General features: G+C 48.5%; 1 protein-coding gene across 1 annotated transcript in view; it reads left to right on the top strand.

Annotated features, from left to right (window-relative positions):
- The first annotated feature begins 8,210 nt into the window (after nt 1-8,210).
- SHE (Src homology 2 domain containing E) overlaps nt 8,211-21,288 on the top strand; it is a 43,800-nt gene continuing 30,722 nt past the window's right edge. Inside the window, exon 1 of the mRNA XM_038769020.1 lies at nt 8,211-8,775. Coding sequence (XP_038624948.1) covers nt 8,338-8,775 — 438 coding nt within the window. The 5' untranslated portion in view covers nt 8,211-8,337. The remainder of the gene's footprint in view (nt 8,776-21,288) is intronic.

Below are 21,288 nucleotides of genomic sequence, written 5' to 3'. Positions count from 1 at the left end.
CACCTCAACAGTCCGCTTCCTCCGCTCCCGTGCCCCGGAAGGCTGTTGGAGGAAATCCAGACATCTCTCTGACCTTGGCCGCCTCAAATTCATTCTTTTCTGCTTCAATTTGGCCCAAATTCATTCTTTTCTGCTTCAATTTGGCCCTCTCCTCTGCCCGACAACAATATTGCTCCTTCCTCTCCCCCTCGTCCCCCTCTCCATCCCCCCCATCTTACCTCCTTCCCTTCCCCACAGCACCTGTATAGATGTATATATGTTTGCACATATTTACTACTCTATTTATTTTACTTGTACATATCTATTCTACTTATTTTACTTTGTTAGTATGTTTGGTTTTGTTCTCTGTCTCCCCCTTTTAGACTGTGAGCCCACTGTTGGGTAGGGACTGTCTCTAGATGTTGCCAACTTGGACTTCCCAAGCGCTTAGTACAGTGCTCTGCACATAGTAAGCGCTCAATAAATACGATTGATTGATTGATTGATTCTTAATGAACTCCCATACCCACAGCCCCCGCCAGCCTTTCCAGACATTTAAACTCCCTTCTCGAACCTCCCGTCCCCCCCGATTCCCACCGACCCTTTCCCCTAATGAGCTGGCTACGGACTTCACATCCATACTTGAGAAGCCGCGCGGCTTAATGGGAAGAGCACGGTCTTGGGAGTCGGAGGTCCTGGGTTCTAATCCCAACTCCACCACTCGTCTGCCATGTGACTTTGGGCAAGTCACTTCGCTGGGCCTCAGCTCCCTCATCTGTCAAATGGGGGTGAAGACTGGGAGCCCCCCGTGGGACAACCTGATCACCTTGTAACCTCCCCAGCACTTAGAACGGCGCTTTGCACGTAGTAAGCGCTTAATAAATGCCATCATTATTATTATTACCCACAAAATTGAAACCATCTGGCATGATCTCCCTAAAATCTCCCCTGCAATGGTCCCCTATGTTCCCTGCAGTAACTCAAGATGAAATCTCTTGCCTCCTCTCTAAATCTACCCCTTCCACCTGTAAATCCAACCCCATTCCTTCATCATCATCATCATCATCATCAATCGTATTTATTGAGCGCTTACTATGTGCAGAGCACTGTACTAAGCGCTTGGGAAGTACAAATTGGCAACATATAGAGACAGTCCCTACCCAACAGTGGGCTCACAGTCTAAAAGGGGGAGACAGAGAACAAAACCAAACATACTAACAAAATAAAATAAATAGAATAGATATGTACAAATAAATTAAATAAATAGAGTAAAAAAATATGTACAAACATATATACATATATACAGGTGCTGTGGGGAAGGGAGGGAGGTAAGATGGGGGGATGGAGAGGGGGAAGAGGGGGAGAGGAAGGAAGGGGCTCAGTCTGGGAAGGCCTCCTGGAGGAGGTGAGCTCTCAGCAGGGAGCATTCCTTCGCACCTTATGGGAACACTTGCCCCCTTCCTCCTTCCCTCCTCGACTGCCATTTCTAGCGGCTTCTTCCCCACTGCTTTCAAACACGCCCGTGTCTCCCCTCCCTTAAAAAAGACCCTCCCTTGACCCCATGGCTCCCTTCAGTTATCTCCCCATCTCCATTTCTCTCCAAACTTCTTGAGAGCGTTGTTTATATCCTCTGTTGCCACTTCCTCTCCTCCGATTCTCTCCCAGATTCCCTTCAATCTGGCTTCCGCCCCCTTCGCTCCACAGAAATAACCCTCTCTAAGGTCACGGACGACCTTCTTTTTGCCAAATCTGACGGCCTCTACTCTGTCCTAATCCTCCTAGACCCCCCAGCTGCTTCTGACACTGTAGATCCCTTCTTAAAACCTTATCCACTCATTCATTCATTCATTCAATCGTATTTATTGAGCGCTTACTGTATGCAGAGCACTGGACTAAGCGCTTGGGAAGTACAAGTTGGTGACATATAGAGACGGTCCCTACCCAACAACGGGCTCACAGTCTAGAGGGGGGAGACAGACAGGAGAACAAAACATGTGGACAGGTGTCAAGTCATCAGAATAATAGAAGTAAAGCTCGATGCACATCATTAACAAAATAAATAGAATAGTAAATATGTACAAGTAAAATAGAGTAATAAATCTGCACAAGCATATACAGGAGAAGCAGCGTGGCTCAATGGAAAGAGCACGGGCTTTGGAGTCAGAGGTCATGGGTTCAAATCCTGGCTCCACCAGTTGTCAGCTGTGTGGCTTTGGGCAAGTCACTTAGCTTCTCTGTGCTTCAGTTACTTCATCTGTAAAATGGGGATTAAGACCGTAAGCCCCCCGTGGGACAACCTGATCGCCTTGTAACTTCCCCCAGCGCTTAGAACAGTGCTTTGCACATAGTAAGTGTTTAATAAATGCCATCATCATCATATATAGGTGCTGTGGGGAGGGGAAGGAGGTAGGGCGATGGGGGGGGGGGGAGAGGAAAGAGGGGGCTCAGTGTGGGAAGGCCTCCTGGAGGAGGTGAGCTCTCAGCAGGGCCTTGAAGGGAGGAAGAGAGCGAGCTTGGCGGATGGGCAGAGGGATTGGGGGCATTCCAGGCCCGGGGGAGGACGTGGGCCGGGGGTCGATGGCGGGACAGGCGAGAACGAGGCCTAACGGTGAGGAGATTAGCGGTGGCAGAGGAGCGGAGGGTGCGGGCTGGGATGGAGAAGGAGAGAAGGGAGGTGAGGGAGGACGGGGCGAGGGGATGGATGGACAGCCTGGAAGCCCAGGGTGAGGAGTTTCTGCCTGATGCATAGGTTGAGTGGTAGCCACTGGAGATTTTTGAGGAGGGGAGTAACATGCCCAGAGCGTTTCTGCACAACTCTTTTGGCTTCACTGACACTCGTCCTCTCTTGGTTCTCCTCCTGCCTCTCTGACCTCTCCTTCTCCGTCTCTTTTGCGGGCTCCTCCTCTGCCTCCCACCCTCTGACAGTAGGAGTCCTTAAGAAAACCTCTTTCCTTGCTCTTAATGTTGTTGGTGATCCAGCGCTTAGAATAGTGCTTTGCACATAGTAAGCGCTTAACAAATACCATTATTATTATTATTGTTATTGAAGTCTCAGTTCTGGGCCCCTTTCTATCAATCAATCAATCAACCGTATTTATTGAGCGCTTACTTTGTGCAGAGCACTGTACTAAGCGCTTGGGAAGTACAAGTTGGCAACATCTAGAGACAGTCCCTACCCAACAGTGGGCTCACCGTCTAGAAGGGGGAGACAGAGACAAAAACCAAACGTATTAACAAAATGAAATAAATAGAATAGATATGTACGAGTAAAATAAAGAGTAATAAATATGCACAAACATATATACATATATACAGGTGCTGTGGGGAAGGGAAGGAGGTAAGATGGGATGGAGAAGGGGACGAGGGGGAGAGGAAGGAAGGGGCTCAGTCTGGGAAGGCCTCCTGGAGGAGGTGAGATCTCAGTAGGGCCTTGAAGGGAGGAAGAGAGCTAGCTTGGCGGATGGGCAGAGGGAGGGCATTCCAGTAATAATAATAATAATAATAATAATGGCATTTATTAAGTGCTTACTATGTACAAAACACTGTTCTAAGCGCTGGGGAGGTAACAAGGTGATAAGGTTGTCCCACATGGGGCTCACAGTCTTAACCCTCTGCCCCCCGGCCCTGCCTCCTTCCCCACCCCACAGCACCTGTCTATATCATCATCAATCGTATTTATTGAGCGCTTACTATGTGCAGAGCACTGTACTAAGCGCTTATTTTATCTCAGCACTCTTAGGTGATCTATTCTAAACCCTCCTAGGTATTTACAATCTTTTTTCAACTCTCATACCAGAGGGGGGATTAGAACCCAGGCCTCCAACCTTTCAAGGCTGTTACTTTCCCTCTGAGCCACCACAGGCCTCACAGCCACCACAGGCCTCATGTTTGTACAGATTTATTACTCTATTTTACTTGTACGTATTTACTATTCTATTTATTTTATTTTGTTAATATATTTTGTTTTGTTGTCCGTCTCCCCCTTGTAGAGTGTCAGCCCGTTGTTGGGTAGGGACCGTCTCTGTGTGTTGCCAACTTGTACTTCCCAAGCGCTTAGTACAGTGCTCTGCACACAGTAAGCGCTCAATAAATACGATTGAATGAGTGAATGAATCCCCATTTTACTGATGAGGTAACTGAGGCCCAGAGAAGTGAAGTGACCTGCCTAAAGTCACACAGCTGACAAGCAGTGGGGCCGGGATTTAGAGAAGCAGCGTGGCTCAGTGGGAAGAGTCTGGGCTTTGGAGTCAGAGGTCATGGGTTCAAATCCCTGCTCTGCCAATTGTCAGCTGGGTGACTTGGGCAAGTCAGTTCACTTCTTTGTGCCTCAGTTACCTCAACTGTAAAATGGGGATTAAGACTGTGAGCCCCACATGGGACAACCTGATCACCTTGTAACCTCCCCAGAGCTTAGAACAGTGCTTTGCACGTAGTAAGCGCTTAATAAATGCCATTATTATTATTATTATTATTATTATTTGAACCCACGACCTCTGACTCCAAAGCCCGTGCTCTTCCCTTGGAGAACTCATTCACTCCCACAGCTTCAATCTTCTTCTCCACGCAGATGATTCCCAAATCTCCAGCCCTGACCTCTCCCCTTCCCTGCAATGTCACATATCCTCCTGACTTTTAGACATCTCAACTCGGGTTTTCCCGCCAACACCTCAGATTAAACCCATCCGCAACTGAACTCCTTATCTTCCCACCCAAACCCTGTCCTTCCCTTATCTTTCCCAGAGAGAAGCTGCGGGTCTCAGTGGAAAGAGCCCGGGCCGGGGAGCCCGAGGCCGTGGGTTCTAATCCCGGCTCCACCACTCGTCAGCTGTGTGACCTTGGGCAAGTCTCTTCACTTCTCTGGGCCTCAGTTCCCTCATCTGGAAAATGGGGGTGAAGACTGGGAGCCCCCCGTGGGACAACCTGATTACCTTGGATCTCCCCCAGCGCTTAGAACAGTGCTTGGCACATAGTAAGGGCTTAACAAATACCAACATTATTATTATAACTGTAGACAACACCACTTCCCTCTCCACCTCAGCAGCCGGTAACCTTGGCACTGTCCTCGACTCATCCACCCACATATTCAATCTGTCACCAAATCCTTCAAACTCCTTCCAAAACCTTCGCATTGCTAAAATCTGCCCTTTCCTCTCTATCCAAACTTCTACCGTGCTGATCCAAGCACTCATCCTATTCATCCGATCGTATTTATTGAGCGCTTCCTGTGTGCAGAGCACCGGACTAAGCGCTTGGGAAGTACGAATTGGCAACATCTAGAGACGGTCCCTATCCCACCTGGGCTACCAGCCGGCCTCCTCTCTCCTCACTCCGATCCATGAGGGAACTGAGGCCCAGAGAAGTGAAGTGACTTGCCCAAAGTCACACAGCTGACAATTGGTGGAGCCGGGATTTGAACCCATGACCTCTGACTCCAAAGCCCGGACTCTTTCCACTGAGCCACGCTGCTTCTCCGCACCAAACTAGACTGTGAGCCCACTGTTGGGCAGGGACTGTCTCTGTGTGTTGCCAATTTGTACTTCCCAAGCGCTTAGTACAGTGCTCTGCACACAGTAAGCGCTCAATAAATACGATTGATGATTGATGATTTAGGGGAAAGGGGCGTCTTTTAGTGGAAAGGGGCGTGGCCTATAGGGGAAAGGGGAGTGCCGTTTAGGGGCGGGGCCGTAGATGAGGGGGCGTGGCCTGCAGGGAAGGGGCGTGTCATTTAGGGGAGGGGTGTGGTCTATAGGGGAAGAGGTGTGTCATTTGGGGAGGGGCGTGGTCGGTAGGGGACAGGGTGTGGTCTGTAGGGGAAAGGGGAGTGGCCTTTAGGGGAATGGCTTGGCCCGTAGGGGAAGGGCCGTGCCCTATAGAGGAAGGGGCGTGGCATGTAAAGGAAAAGGGGCGTCTCATTTAGGGGAAGAGGCGTGGCCCGTAGGTGACAGGGGCGTGACCTATATGAAGGGGCGTGGCCTATATGATGGGGCGTGTCTTTGGGGGAAGTGGGTGTGGCCCAAAGGGGAAGGGGCGTGCCCTATAGAGAAAGGGACCTGTCATGTAGTGGGAGGGGTGGGGCCCGTAGGTGGAGGGGGCGTGACCTACATGAAGGGGCGTGTCTTTTGGGGAAAATGGGTGTGGCCCATAGGGGAAGGGGCGTGTCCTACAGAGAAAGGGGCGTGTCCTATAGAGAAAGGGGCGTGGCCTGTAGGGGGTGGGCGTGTCATTTAGTGGAAGGGGCGTGGCCTGTAGGTGAAATGGGCGCCCACAGTCAGCGCTCAATAAATACGATTGAAGGAATGAATGAATGAATATATGTTGCCAACTTGTACTTCGCAAGCGCTTAGTCCAGGGCTCCGCACACAGTCAGCGCTCAATAAATACGATTGAACGAATGAATATATGTTGCCACCTTGTACTTCCCAAGCGCTTAGTCCAGTGCTCCGCACACAGTCAGCGCTCAATAAATACGATTGAATGAATGAATGAATGAATAGATGTTGCCAACTTGTACTTTCCAAGCGCTTAGTCCAGTGCTCCGCACACAGCGCTCAATAAATACGATTGAATGAATGAATATATGTTGCCACCTTGTATTTCCCAAGCGCTCAGTCCAGTGCTCCGCACACAGCGCTTAATAAATACGATTGACTGACTGAATGAATGAATATATGTTGCCACTTGTACTTCCCAGGCGCTTAGTCCAGTGCTCCGCACACAGTCAGTGCTCACTAAATACGACTGAACAAATGAATTTATGTTGCCACTTTGTCCTTCCCAAGCGCTTAGTCCAGGGCTCCGCACACAGTCAGCGCTCAATCAATACGATTGACTGAATGAATGAATATATCTTGCCACCTTGTCATCATCATCATCAATCGTATTTATTGAGCGCTTACTATGTGCAGAGCACTGTACTAAGCGCTTGGGAAGTACAAATTGGCAACATATAGAGACAGTCCCTACCCAACAGTGGGCTCACAGTCTAAAAGGGGGAGACAGAGAACAAAACCAAACTTGCTAACAAAATAAAATAAATAGGATAGATATCCTTCCCAAGCGCTTAGTCCAGTGCTCCGCACACAGTCAGCGCTCAATCAATACGATTGACTGACTGAATGAATGAATATATGTTGCCACCTTGTCCTTCCCAAGCGCTTAGTCCAGGGCTCCGCACACAGTCAGCGCTCAATCAATACGATTGACTGACTGACTGAATAAATATATGTTGCCACCTTGTCCTTCCCAAGCGCTTAGTCCAGGGCTCTGCACACAGTCAGCGCTCAATCAATACGATGGAACAGAGAGAAGCAGCGTGGCTCAGTGGAAAGAGCCCGGGCTTTGGAGTCAGAGGTCAGGGATTCGAATTCCGGCTCCACCACCTGTCTGCTGTGTGACCTTGGGCGAGTCACTTAACTTCTCTGAGCCTCAGTTCCCTCATCTGTAAAATGGGGATCAAGACTGTGAACCCCACATGGGACAACCTGATCACTTTGTATCCCCCCAAGGGCTTAGAACAGTGCTTGGCACAGAGGAAGTGCTTAACAAATGCCAACATTATTACTATCATATATATCAATCAATCATATTTATTGAGCGCTTACTCTGTGCAGAGCACCGTACTAAGCGCTTGGGAAGTACAAATTGGCAACATATAGAGACAGTCCCTACCCAACAGTGGGCTCACAGTCTAAAACATAATGATCACCATCATCAATCGTATTTATTGAGCGCTTACTCTGTGCAGAGCACCGTACTAAGCTCTTGGGAAGTACAAATTGGCAACATATAGAGACAGTCCCTACCCAACAGTGGGCTCACAGTCTAAAAGATAACGATGGCATTTACTAAGCGCTTACTCTGTGCCAAGCACTGTTCTAAGCGCTGGGATGATCAGGTTGTCCCACGGGGGGGGGGGGCTCCCAGTCTTCATCCCCGTTTTCCAGATGAGGGAACAGGCCCAGAGAAGTGAAGCGACTTGGCCAAAGTCACGCAGCTGACAGTTGGCGGAGGCGGGATTTGAACCCGTGACCTCTGACTCCAAAGCCCGGGCTCTTTCTACTGAGCCACGCTGCTTCTCCCCATATATATATATATGGGGAGGGGAGTGTCCTTTAGGGGAAGGGGGCTTGGCCGAGGAAGGAAAGGAGGGGGAAGGGAAGGGAAGGGAAGGGAAGGGAAGGGAAAAGTGGGCCGTCGAGCAGGGGTGGTGGTGCTGGTGGTGGTGCCGGTGGTGTTTCCCGTTGCCCCCGGCCGTCCAACCGTCCATCCTCCCCAGGAGTGGGGGCGAGCCTGGAGGCGTGGGCCCCTCGCCCCGTGCCCACCGGCCGTCGGGGGGGGCCGCCCCCCGGTGCCCCCCGCATGGCGACCCGCTGGTTCCGCGACCTCCCGCAGCACCTGAAGACGGTGTCGGAGCGGGCCCGGCCCGGGGGCGGCGGGGGAGGGGGCCCGGCCGGGGGCGGGGGGGGCGGCGGCACCGGCCCGGGGAAACTGAGGAAGAGCTGGGAGCCGGCCGGGCCCCCCCCGGGCCCCCGCGACGGGCGGCGCCGCAAGGACTCGAGGGCCGCCCCCGAGGAAGACCCGCAGCCCCCCGGCCCGGGGGGCGGCTCCTACATCAACCGGCTCATCAAGCTGGACGCCCCCGACAGGAACGCCAGGGGGTCCGGACAGCCGTCCTCCTCGCCCCCCTCCTCCTCCTCCTCCTCTTCCTCCTCCTCCTCCTCCTCCTCCTCCTCCTCTTCCACCGCCGCCCCCTCCCAGGGATCCGAGCCGGACAAGGGCGTCAGACCCCAGGACACGGTAATCATCCTCCTCTTCCTCATTCATTCAATCGTATTTATTGAGCGCTTACTGTGTGCGGAGCACTGGACTAAGCGCTTGGGAAGGACAAGTTGGCAAACACCCCCCTCACCCACCCCAGACTGGAAGTCTGGGGCAGAACATCCATATCACCACAACTTTCCTCCCCACCCCGGGCCTCATCATCATCATCATTCATTCATTCATTCATTCATTCAATCGTATTTATTGAGCGCTGACTGTGTGCGGAGCACTGGACTGAGCGCTTGGGAAGGACAAGTTGGCAAACACCCCCCTCACCCACCCCAGGCTGGAAGTCTGGGGCAGAACATCCATATCACCACAACTTTCCTCCCCACCCCGGGCCTCATCATCATCATCATTCATTCATTCATTCATTCATTCAATCGTATTTATTGAGCGCTGACTGTGTGCGGAGCACTGGACTGAGCGCTTGGGAAGGACAAGTTGGCAAACACCACCCTCACCCACCCCAGACTGGAAGTCTGGGGCAGAACATCCATATCACCACAACTTTCCCCCCCTACCCAGGGCTCATCATCATCATTCATTCAATCGTATTTATTGAGCGCTGACTGTGTGCGGAGCACTGTACTGAGCGCTTGGGAAGTACAAGTTGGCAAACACCACCCTCACCACCCCCACACCCCCCCAGACTGGAAGTCTGGGGCAGAACATCCATATCACCACAACTTTCCCCCCCACCCCGGGCCTCATCATCATCATCATTCATTCAATCGTATTTATTGAGCGCTTACTGTGTGCGGAGCACTGGACTGAGCGCTTGGGAAGGACAAGTTGGCAAACACCCCCCTCACCCACCCCAGGCTGGAAATCTGGGGCAGAACATCCATATCACCACAACTTTCCCCCCCTACCCAGGGCTCATCATCATCATTCATTCAATCGTATTTATTGAGCGCTGACTGTGTGCGTAGCACTGGACTAAGTGCCTGGAAGTACAAGTTGGCAAACACCCCCCTCACCCACCCCAGACTGGAAGTCTGGGGCAGAACAACTATATCACCACAACTTTCCCCCCCACCCTGGGCCTCATCATCATCATTCATTCATTCATTCAATCGTGTTTATTGAGCGCTGACTGTGTGCGGAGCACTGTACTGAGCGCTTGGGAAGGACAAGTTGGCAAACACCCCCCTCACCCACCCCAGGCTGGAAGTCTGGGGCAGAACATCCATATCACCACAACTTTCCCCCCTACCCAGGGCTCATCATCATCATTCATTCAATCGTATTTATTGAGCGCTTACTGTGTGCGGAGCACTGGACTAAGCGCTTGGGAAGGACAAGTTGGCAAACACCACCCTCACCCACCCCAGGCTGGAAGTCTGGGGCAGAACATCCATATCACCACAACTTTCCCCCCCACCCCGGGCCTCATCATCATCATTCATTCATTCATTCATTCATTTATTCAATCGTATTTATTGAGCGCTGACTGTGTGCGGAGCACTGGACTGAGCGCTTGGGAAGGACAAGTTGGCAAACACCCCCCTCACCCACCCCAGACTGGAAGTCTGGGGCAGAACATCCATATCACCACAACTTTCCTCCCCACCCCAGGCCTCATCGTCATCATTCATTCATTCAATCCTGTTTATTGAGCGCTGACTGTGTGCGGAGCACTGTACTGAGCGCTTGGGAAGGACAAGTTGGCAAACACCACCCTCACCCACCCCAGGCTGGAAATCTGGGGCAGAACATCCCGGACTGAGCCCCTTCCTTCCTCTCCCCCTCGTCCCCCTCTCCATCCCCCCATCTTACCTCCTTCCCTTCCCCACAGCACCTGGATAGATGTATATATGGTTGTACAGATTTATTACTCTATTTATTTATTTATTTTACTTGTACATATCTATCCTACTTATTTTATTTTGTTGGTATGTTTGGTTTTGTTCTCTGTCTCCCCTTTTTAGACTGTGAGCCCACTGTTGGGTAGGGACTGTCTCTATGTGTTGCCAATTTGTATTTCCCAAGCGCTTAGTACAGTGCTCTGCACATAGTAAGCGCTCAATAAATACTATTGATGATGATGATATCACCATAACTTTCCCTCCCACCCCGGGCCTTATCATCATCATTCATTCATTCAATCATTAATTCATTCGTATTTATTGAGCGCTGACTGTGTGCGGAGCACTGTACTGAGCGCCTGGGAAGTACAAGTTGGCAAACACCCCCTCACCCACCCCAGGCTGGAAGTCTGGGGCAGAACATCCATATCACCACAACTTTCCCCCCCACCCCGGGCCTCATCATCATCATTCATTCATTCATTCAATCGTATTTATTGAGCACTTACTGTGTGCAGAGCACTGGACTAAGCGCTTGGGAAGGACAAGTTGGCAAACACCCCCCTCACCCACCCCAGACTGGAAGTCTGGGGCAGAACATCCATATCACCACAACTTTCCTCCCCACCCCGGGCCTCATCATCATCATTCATTCATTCATTCAATCGTATTTATTGAGCTCTGACTGTGTGCAGAGCACTGGACTAAGCGCTTGGGAAGTACAAGTTGGCAACATATAGAGACGGTCCCTACCCGACAACGGGCTCACAGTCTAGAAGGGGGAGACAGAGAACAAAACAAAACATGTGGACAGGTGTCAAGTCGTCAGAACAAATAGAAATGAAATGAAATCACCATGCTATTCGTTAGGCGCTTACTATGTGCCAGGCATTGGGATAATAACGATGGTATTGATTAAGTGCTTACTATGTTCCAGGCACTGTAATAGCAACAGTAGTATTTGTTAGGCACTTACTATGTGCCTGGCACTGTGACACTGACGATAGGATTGGCTAAGTGCTTACTACGTGCCAGGCACTGGGTTAATAACGATGGTATTGATTAAGCGCTTACTATGTGCCAGGCACTGTGACAGTAACGATAGGATTGGCTAATCGCTTACTATGTGCCAGGCACTGGGATAGCAACAGTAGTATTTGTTAGGCACTTACTATGTGCCCGGCACTGTGACACTAACAATAGGATTGGCTAAGCGCTTACTATGTGCCAGGCACTGTGACAGTAACAATAGGATTGGCTAAGCACTTACTATGTGCCAGGCACCGGGATAACAACAGTAGTATTTGTTAGGCACTTACTATGTGCCCGGCACTGTGACACTAACAATAGGATTGGCTAAGCGCTTACTATGTGCCAGGCACTGTGACAGTAACGATAGGATTGGCTAAGCGCTTACTATGTGCCAGGCACCGGGATAGCAACAGTAGTATTTGTTAGTCACTTACTATGTGCCCGGCACTGTGACACTAACGATAGGATTGGCTGAGCGCTTACTATGTGCCAGGCACTGTGACACTAACGATAGGATTGGCTAAGCACTTACTATGTGCCAGGCACCGGGATAGCAACAGTAGTATTTGTTAGGCACTTACTATGTGCCCAGCACTGTGACACTAACGATAGGATTGGCTAAGCGCTTACTATGTGCCAGGCACTGTGACAGTAACGATAGGATTGGCTAAGCGCTTACTATGTGCCAGGCACTGGGATAGCAACAGTAGTATTTGTTAGGCACTTACTATGTTCCTGGCACTGTGACAGTAACAATAGGATTGGCTAATCGCTTACTATGTGCCAGGCACTGGGATAGCAACAGTAGTATTTGTTAGGCACTTACTATGTGCCTGGCACTGTGACACTAACGATAGGATTGGCTAAGCGCTTACTATGTGCCAGGCACTGTGACAGTAACGATAGGATTGGCTAAGCTCTTACTATGTGCTAGGCACCGGGATAGCAACAGTAGTATTTATTAGGCACTTACTATGTGCCCGGCACTGTGACACTAACGATAGGATTGGCTAAGCGCTTACTATGTGCCAGGCACTGTGACAGTAACGATAGGATTGGCTAATCGCTTACTATGTGCCAGGCACTGGGATAGCAACAGTAGTATTTGTTAGGCACTTACTATGTGCCCGGCACTGTGACACTAACAATAGGATTGGCTAAGCGCTTACTATGTGCCAGGCACTGTGACAGTAACAATAGGATTGGCTAAGCACTTACTATGTGCCAGGCACCGGGATAACAACAGTAGTATTTGTTAGGCACTTACTATGTGCCCGGCACTGTGACACTAACAATAGGATTGGCTAAGCGCTTACTATGTGCCAGGCACTGTGACAGTAACGATAGGATTGGCTAAGCGCTTACTATGTGCCAGGCACCGGGATAGCAACAGTAGTATTTGTTAGGCACTTACTATGTGCCCGGCACTGTGACACTAACAATAGGATTGGCTAAGCGCTTACTATGTGCCAGGCACTGTGACACTAACGATAGGATTGGCTAAGCGCTTACTATGTGCCAGGCACCGGGATAGCAACAGTAGTATTTGTTAGGCACTTACTATGTGCCCGGCACTGTGACACTAACGATAGGATTGGCTAAGCGCTTACTATGTGCCAGGCACTGTGACAGTAACGATAGGATTGGCTAAGCGCTTACTATGTGCCAGGCACTGGGATAGCAACGGTAGTATTTGTCAGGCACTTACTATGTGCCCAGCCCTGTGGCAGTAACGATAGGATTGGCTAAGCGCTTACTGTGTGCGCTTTGCACATAGTAAACGCTTAAAAAATGCCATCATTATTATTACTATGTGCCAGGCACTGTGATAATAACGATGGTATTGATTAAGCGCTTACTATGTGCCAGGCACTGGGATAATAACGATGGTATTGGTTCAGTGCTTACTATGTGCCAGGCACTGGGATGGCAACGATGGTATTTGTTGGGCACTTATTATGTGCCAGGTACTGTAATAATAATGATGGTGTTTGCTAAGCGCTTACTATGTGCCAGGCATTGTGGTAATAATAATAATAATAATGATGGCATTTATTAAGCGCTTACTATGTGCCAGGCACTGGGATGGCAACGATGGTATTTGTTGGGCACTTATTATGTGCCAGGTACTGTAATAATAATGATGGTGTTTTCTAAGCGCTTACTATGTGCCAGGCACTGTGGTAATAATAATGATAATAATAATAATGGCATTTATTAAGCGCTTACAATGTGCAAAGCACTGTTCTAAGCGCTGGGGAGGTTACAAGGTGATCAGGTTGTCCCACGGGGGGCTCACAGTCTTCATCCCCGTTTTACAGATGAGGGAACTGAGGCACAGAGAAGTGAAGTGACTTGCCCAAAGTCACACAGCTTACAATTGGTGGAGGTGGGATTTGAACCCATGACCTCTAGACTCCAAAGCCCGGGATCTTTCCACTGAGCCACGCTGCTTAGTAACAATGGTATTGGTTAAGCGCTTACTAGGTGCCAGGCACTGGGATAGTAACGATGCTATTTGTTAAGCGCTTACTAGGTGCCAGGCACTGGGATGGTAATGATGGTATTTGTTGGGCACTTATTATGTGCCAGGTACTGTAATAATATTGATGGTGTTTGCTAAGCACTTACTATGTGCCAGGCTCTGTGGAAGTAACAATGGTATTGGTTAAGCGCTTATTATGTGCCAAGCACTGTGGTAGTAACAGTGGTATTGGTTAAGCGCTTACTATGTGCCAGGCACTGGGATAGTAATGATGCTGTTTGTTAAGCGCTTACTATGTGCCAGGCTCTGTGGTAGTAACAATGGTATTGGTTAAGCGCTTATTATGTGCCAGGCACTGTGGTAGTAACAGTGGTATTGGTTAAGCGCTTACTATGTGTTAGGTACTGTAATAATAATGATGGTGTTTGCTAAGCGCTTACTATGTGCCAGGCACTGTGGTAGTAACAATGGTATTGGTTAAGCGCTTATTATGTGCCAGGCACTGTGGTAGTAACAGTGGTATTGGTTAAGCGCTTACTATGTGCCAGGCACTGGGATAGTAATGATGCTGTTAAGCGCTTACTAGGTGCCAGGCACTGGGATAGTAACGATGCTATTTGTTAAGCGCTTACTAGGTGCCAGGCACTGGGATGGTAATGATGGTATTTTTTGGGCGCTTATTATGTGTCAGGTACTATAATAATAATGATGGTGTTTGCTAAGCGCTTACTATGTGCCAGGCATTGTGGTAGTAACAATAGTATTGGTTAAGCACTTATTATGTGCCAGGCACTGTGGTAGTAACAGTGGTATTGGTTAAGCGCTTACTATGTGCCAGGCACTGGGATAGTAACAATGCTGTTTGTTAAGTGCTTACTAGGTGCCAGGCACTGGGATAGTAACAATGCTATTTGTTAAGCGCTTACTAGGTGCCAGGCACTGGGATGGTAACGATGGTATTTGTTGGGCACTTATTATGTGTCAGGTACTGTAATAATACTGATGGTGTTTGCTAAGCGCTTACTATGTGCCAGGCACTGTGGTAGTAACAATGGTATTGGTTAAGCGCTTATTATGTGCCAGGCACTGTGGTAGTAACAGTGGTATTGGTTAAGCGCTTACTATGTGCCAGGCACTGGGATAGTAATGATGGTATTTGTTAAGCACTTACTAGGTGCCAGGCACTGGGATAGTAACGATGCTATTTGTTAAGCGCTTACTAGGTGCCAGGCACTGAGATAGTAACGATGGTATTTGTTGGGCACTTATTATGTGTCAGGTACTGTAATAATAATGATGGTGTTTGCTAAGCGCTTACTATGTGCCAGGCACTGTGGTAGTAACAGTGGTATTGGTTAAGCACTTATTATGTGCCAGGCACTGTGGTAGTAACAGTGGTATTGGTTAAGCGCTTACTATGTGCCAGGCACTGGGATAGTAATGATGCTGTTTGTTAAGCGCTTACTATGTGCCAGGCACTGGGATAGTAATGATGCTGTTTGTTAAGCGCTTACTATGTGCCAGGCTCTGTGGTAGTAACAATGGTATTGGTTAAGCGCTTATTATGTGCCAGGCACTGTGGTAGTAACAGTGGTATTGGTTAAGCGCTTACTATGTGTTAGGTACTGTAATAATAATGATGGTGTTTGCTAAGCGCTTACTATGTGCCAGGCTCTGTGGTAGTAACAATGGTATTGGTTAAGCGCTTATTATGTGCCAGGCACTGTGGTAGTAACAGTGGTATTGGTTAAGCGCTTACTATGTGCCAGGCACTGGGATAGTAACGATGCTGTTTGTTAAGCGCTTACTAGGTGCCAGGCACTGGGATAGTAACGATGCTATTTGTTAAGCGCTTACTAGGTGCCAGGCACTGGGGTGGTAATGATGGTATTTTTTGGGCGCTTATTATGTGTCAGGTACTGTAATAATAATGATGGTGTTTGCTAAGCGCTTACTATGTGCCAGGCACTGTGGTAGTAACAATGGCATTTGTTAGGCGCTTACTATGTGTGATAGTAATGATGGTATTGGTTAAGCGCTTACTATGAGCCAGGCAGTGGGATAATAACAGTTTCATTCATTCATTCTGAGCGCTTGCTGTGTGCAGAGCACTGTACTAAGCGCTTGGGAAGAACAAATCGGCAACATAGAGAGACGGTCCCTACCCAACAACGGGCTCACGGTCTAGAAAAGATGGTGTTGGTTCAGTGCTTACTATGTGCCAGGTACTGGGTTAGTAACAGTGGTATTTTTGGGCACTTACTATGTGCCAGGTACTGTAATAATAATGATGGTATTTGCTAAGCGTTTACTATGTGCCAGGCACTGTGATGATAGCAACAATGGCATTTGTTAGGCGCTTACTATGTGCCAGGCACTGGGATAATAATGATGGTATTGGTTCAGTGCTTACTACGTTCCAGGAACTGGGATAGTAACAGTGGTGTTTTTGGGCACTTACTACGTGCCAGGTACTGTAATAATAATGATGGTATTTGCTAAGCGTTTACTATGTGCCAGGCACTGTGATGATAGCAACAGTGGCATTTGTTAGGCGCTTACTATGTGCCAGGCATTGGGATAATAACGATGGTGTTGGTTCAGTGCTTACTATGTTCCAGGAACTGGGATAGTAACAGTGGTATTTTGGGGCACTTATTATGTGCCAGGCACTGGGATAGTAACAATGGTATTTATTAAGCACTTTCTATGTGTCAGGCACTGTGATGATAGTAACAATGGTATTTGTTAGGCACTTGCTATGTGCCAGGCACTGTAATAATAATGATGGTATTTGCTAAGCGTTTACTATGTGCCAGGCACTGTGATGATAGTAACAATGGCATTTGTTAGGCGCTTACTACGTTGGAGGCACTGTGATAATCATGACATGTATTAAGCGCTTACTATGTACCAGGCACTGTAGCATGGTATTTGTTAGGCACTTACTATGTGCCAGGCACTGTAATAATAATGATGGTATTTGCCAAGCGTTTACTATGTTGCAGGCGCTGTGATAATCATGACATGTATTAAGCGTTTACTATGTGCCAGGCACTGTAGCATGGTATTTGTTAGGCACTTACTATGTGCCAGGCACTGTAATAATAATGATGGTATTTGCCAAGCGTTTACTATGTTGCAGGCACTGTGATAATCATGACATGTATTAAGCGCTTACTATGTGCCAGGCACTGTAGCATGGTATTTGTTAGGCACTTACTATGCAGGCACTGTAATAATAATGATGGTATTTGCCAAGCGTTTACTATGTTGCAGGCACTGTGATAATCATGACATGTATTAAGTGCTTACTATGTGCCAGACACTGTGATGATAGTAACAATAGTATTTGTTAGGCACTTACTATGTGCCAGGCACTGTAGTAATAATGATGGTATTTGCTAAGCGCTTACTATGTTGGAGGTACAGTGATAATCATGACGTATTAAGCGCTTACTATGTGTCAGGCACTGTGATGATAGTAAAAATGGAATTTGTTAGGCACTCACTATGTGCCAGGCACTGTAATAATAGTGATGGTATTTGCTAAGCGCTTACTATGTTGGAGGCACTGTGATAATCATGACATGTATTAAGCGCTTAATATGTGCCAGGCACTGTGATGATAGTAACAATAGTATTCGTTAGGCACTTACTATGTGCCAGGCACTGTAATAATAATGATGGTATTTGCTAAGCGCTTACTATGTTGGAGGCACTGTGATAATCATGACATGTATTAAGCGCTTACTATGTGCCAGGCACTGTGATGATAGTAACAGTGGTATTTGTTAGGCACTTACTACGTGCCAGGCATTGTAATAATAATGATGGTATTTCATTCATCCATTCATTCATTCAATCGTATTTATTGAGCGCTTACTGTGTGCAGAGCACTGTACTAAGCGCTTGGGAAGGACAAGTTGGCAACATATAGAGACGGTCCCTACCCAACGGTGGGCTCACAGTCTTCATCCCCATTTTCCAGAGGAGGTCACTGAGGCCCAGGGAAGCATTTGCTAAGTCTCTAGATGTTGCCAACTTGTCCTTCCCAAGCGCTTAGTACAGTGATCTGCAAACAGTAAGCGCTCAATAAATACGATTGAATGAATGAATGAATGAATTTACTATGTACCAGGCACTGTGATAGTAACAAGGGTATTTGTTAGGCGCTAACTATGTGCCAGACACTGTGATAGTAACAATGGTATTTGTTAGGCGCTTACTATGTGCCAGGCACTGTACTAAGCGCTGTACAAGCAAGTCAGGTTGGATACAGTCCCTGTCCCACGTGGGGCTCCCAGTCTTCATCCCCATTTTCCAGAGGAGGTCACTGAGGCCCAGGGAAGTGAAGTGACGCGCCCCAGGCAGCACAGCAGGCAAGTGGCGTCCATCGAATCCATCCATCGTATTTATTGATCATCGTGTTTATTGATCATCGTATTTATTGGGCGCTCACTGCACCCGGCGCTTGGGAGAGGACAACCTAAAGCGCCTCTAGACTGGGAGCCCGTTGTTGGGTAGGGACCGTCTCTAGATGTTGCCGACTTGGACTTCCCCAGCGCTCAGTACAGTGCTCTGCACACAGGAAGCGCTCAATAAATATGATTGAACGAAGGAATGAATGAAGTGGTCGGTGCTAAGCGCTGCGTAGGTCCAAGCGGGTTGGGCTCCCCCTGCTCTCTCCCCTCCCTCTGCCTCCATTCATTCTTCATTCAATCGTATTTATTGAGCGCTTACTGTGTGCGGAGCACTGTACTGAGCGCTTGGGTTTTCCAACGCAACTCTGTGCTCATGGCGGGGGGCCGCCCATCTCGCCCCTCTTCATCTTCATCTTTAGACTGTGAGCCCACTGTTGGGTAGGGACTGTCTCTATATGTTACCAATTTGTACTTCCCAAGCGCTTAGTCCAGTGCTCTGCACATAGTAAGCGCTCAGTAAATACGATTGATGATGATGATGATCTTCCTTTTACTATTCCCCCCCATTCATTCATTCAATCGTACTTATTGAGCGCTTCCTGTGTGCAGAGCACTGGACTAAGCACTTGGGAACTACAATTCGGCAACATCTATTTTATTTTGTTAGTATGTTTGGTTTTGTTCTCTGTCTCCCCCTTTTAGACTGTGAGCCCGCTGTCGGGTAGGGACTGTCTCTATGTGTTGCCAATTTGTACTTCCCAAGCGCTTAGTACAGTGCTCTGCACACAGTAAGCGCTCAATAAATATGATTGATGAGGATGATGATGATGGTTTTGTTCTCTGTCTCCCCCTTTTAGACTGTGAGCCCACTGTTGGGTAGGGACTGTCTCTAGATGTTGCCAATTTGTACTTCCCAAGCGCTTAGTACAGTGCTCTGCACACAGTAAGCGCTCAATAAATACGATTGATGATGATCTAGAGACGGTCCCTACCCAACAACAGGCTCTCAGTCTAGAAGGTAATAATGATGGCTTTTGTTAAGCGCTTACTATGTGCCAAGCACTGTTCTAAGCGCTGGAGGAGATCCAAGGTAATCAGGTTGCCCCCCGTGGGGCTCACAGCCTTCACCCCCATTTGACAGATGAGGGAACTGAGGCCCAGAGAAGTGAAGTGGCTTGCCCAAAGTCACACATTTGGTTTTGTTCTCTGTCTCCCCCTTTCAGACTGTGAGCCCACTGTTGGGTAGGGACCGTCTCTATATGTTGCCAACTTGGACTTCCCAAGCGCTTAGTACAGTGCTCTGCACACAGTAAGCGCTCAATAAATACGATTGATGATGATGATGAGAGGTAGGATTAGAACCCACGACCTCCAATTCCCAAGCCCGACCCCCGGAGCTGTCCGGGGGGCGGGGGAGAGCTTGGAGGAACCGGGGGGAGGTTGCTGAACTGGCTTCCAATCAATCAGAGACATTTACTGAGCGCTTACTGGGCGCAGAGCACTGTGCTGAGCGTTGGGGAGAGTCATCATCATCATCATCAATCGTATTTATTGAGCGCTTACTATGTGCAGAACACTGTACTAAGCGCTTGGGAAGTACAAATTGGCAACACATAGAGACAGTCCCTACCCAACAGTGGGCTCCCAATCTAAAAGGGGGAGACAGAGAACAAAACCAAACATACCAACAAAATAAAATAAATAGGATAGATATGTACAATATGTAGAAGTGTGATATATCATCATCATCAATCGTATTTATTGAGCGCTTACTATGTGCAGAGCACTGTACTAAGCGCTTGGGAAGTACAAATTGGCCACACATAGAGACAGTCCATACCCAACAGTGGGCTCACAGTCTTAAAGGGGGAGACAGAGAACAAAACCAAACATACCAACAAAATAAAATAAATAGGATAGATATGGACAATATGTACAAGTGTGATATATCATCATCATCAATCGTATTTATTGAGCGCTTACTGTGTGCAGAGCACTGTACTAAGCGCTTGGGAAGTATAAATTGGCAACACATAGAAACAGTCCCTACCCAACAGTGGGCTCCCAGTCTAAAAGGGGGAGACAGAGAACAAAACCAAACATACCAACAAAATAAAATAAATAGGATAGATATGTACAATATGTACAAGTGTGATATATCATCATCATCATCAATCGTATTTATTGAGCGCTTACTATGTGCAGAGCACTGTACTAAGCGCTTGGGAAGTATAAATTGGCAACACATAGAGACAGTCCCTACCCAACAGTGGGCTCCCAGTCTAAAAGGGGGAGACAGAGAACAAAACCCAACATACCAACAAAATAAAATAAATAGGATAGATATGGACAATATGTACAAGTGTGATATATCCACTGAGTAGTCCCGAATCCCTGCTCTGGAGGAGCTTTCAGCGTAGCCCGGGGGGAGGTAGACAGTAGCCTGAGCTGCAGGAGTGTGAGGCTGGGCCCCTAAAGTGCATCGGGGTCGGGGGTGGCCGCCCCCCCGCCCAGTTAGCCTGCGGTCATTCGGAGGTGGATTTATCTATATCGGACTCTCCCAACCGCTTAGTACAGCGCCCTGCACTTAATAAGCTCCCTGTCAATAAGCTCAAACGATCGATTGGCTGACTCCGTGGGGGCGACGGGGGCTGGCAGGTTTCCCCGGCGGCCCCGGAGCTGGAGGGGCTCCCGGGGCTCTCTGGGGGTCTCTGGGAGCTCTTTGGCGGTATCTGGG

The sequence above is a fragment of the Tachyglossus aculeatus genome, chromosome Y4 (genome assembly GCF_015852505.1).
Source record: "Tachyglossus aculeatus isolate mTacAcu1 chromosome Y4, mTacAcu1.pri, whole genome shotgun sequence".
NCBI classification, from domain to species: domain Eukaryota; kingdom Metazoa; phylum Chordata; class Mammalia; order Monotremata; family Tachyglossidae; genus Tachyglossus; species Tachyglossus aculeatus.
The sequence above is the reverse complement of the archived record's forward strand: the minus strand, read 5'-3'. Positions and strand labels throughout refer to the sequence as shown.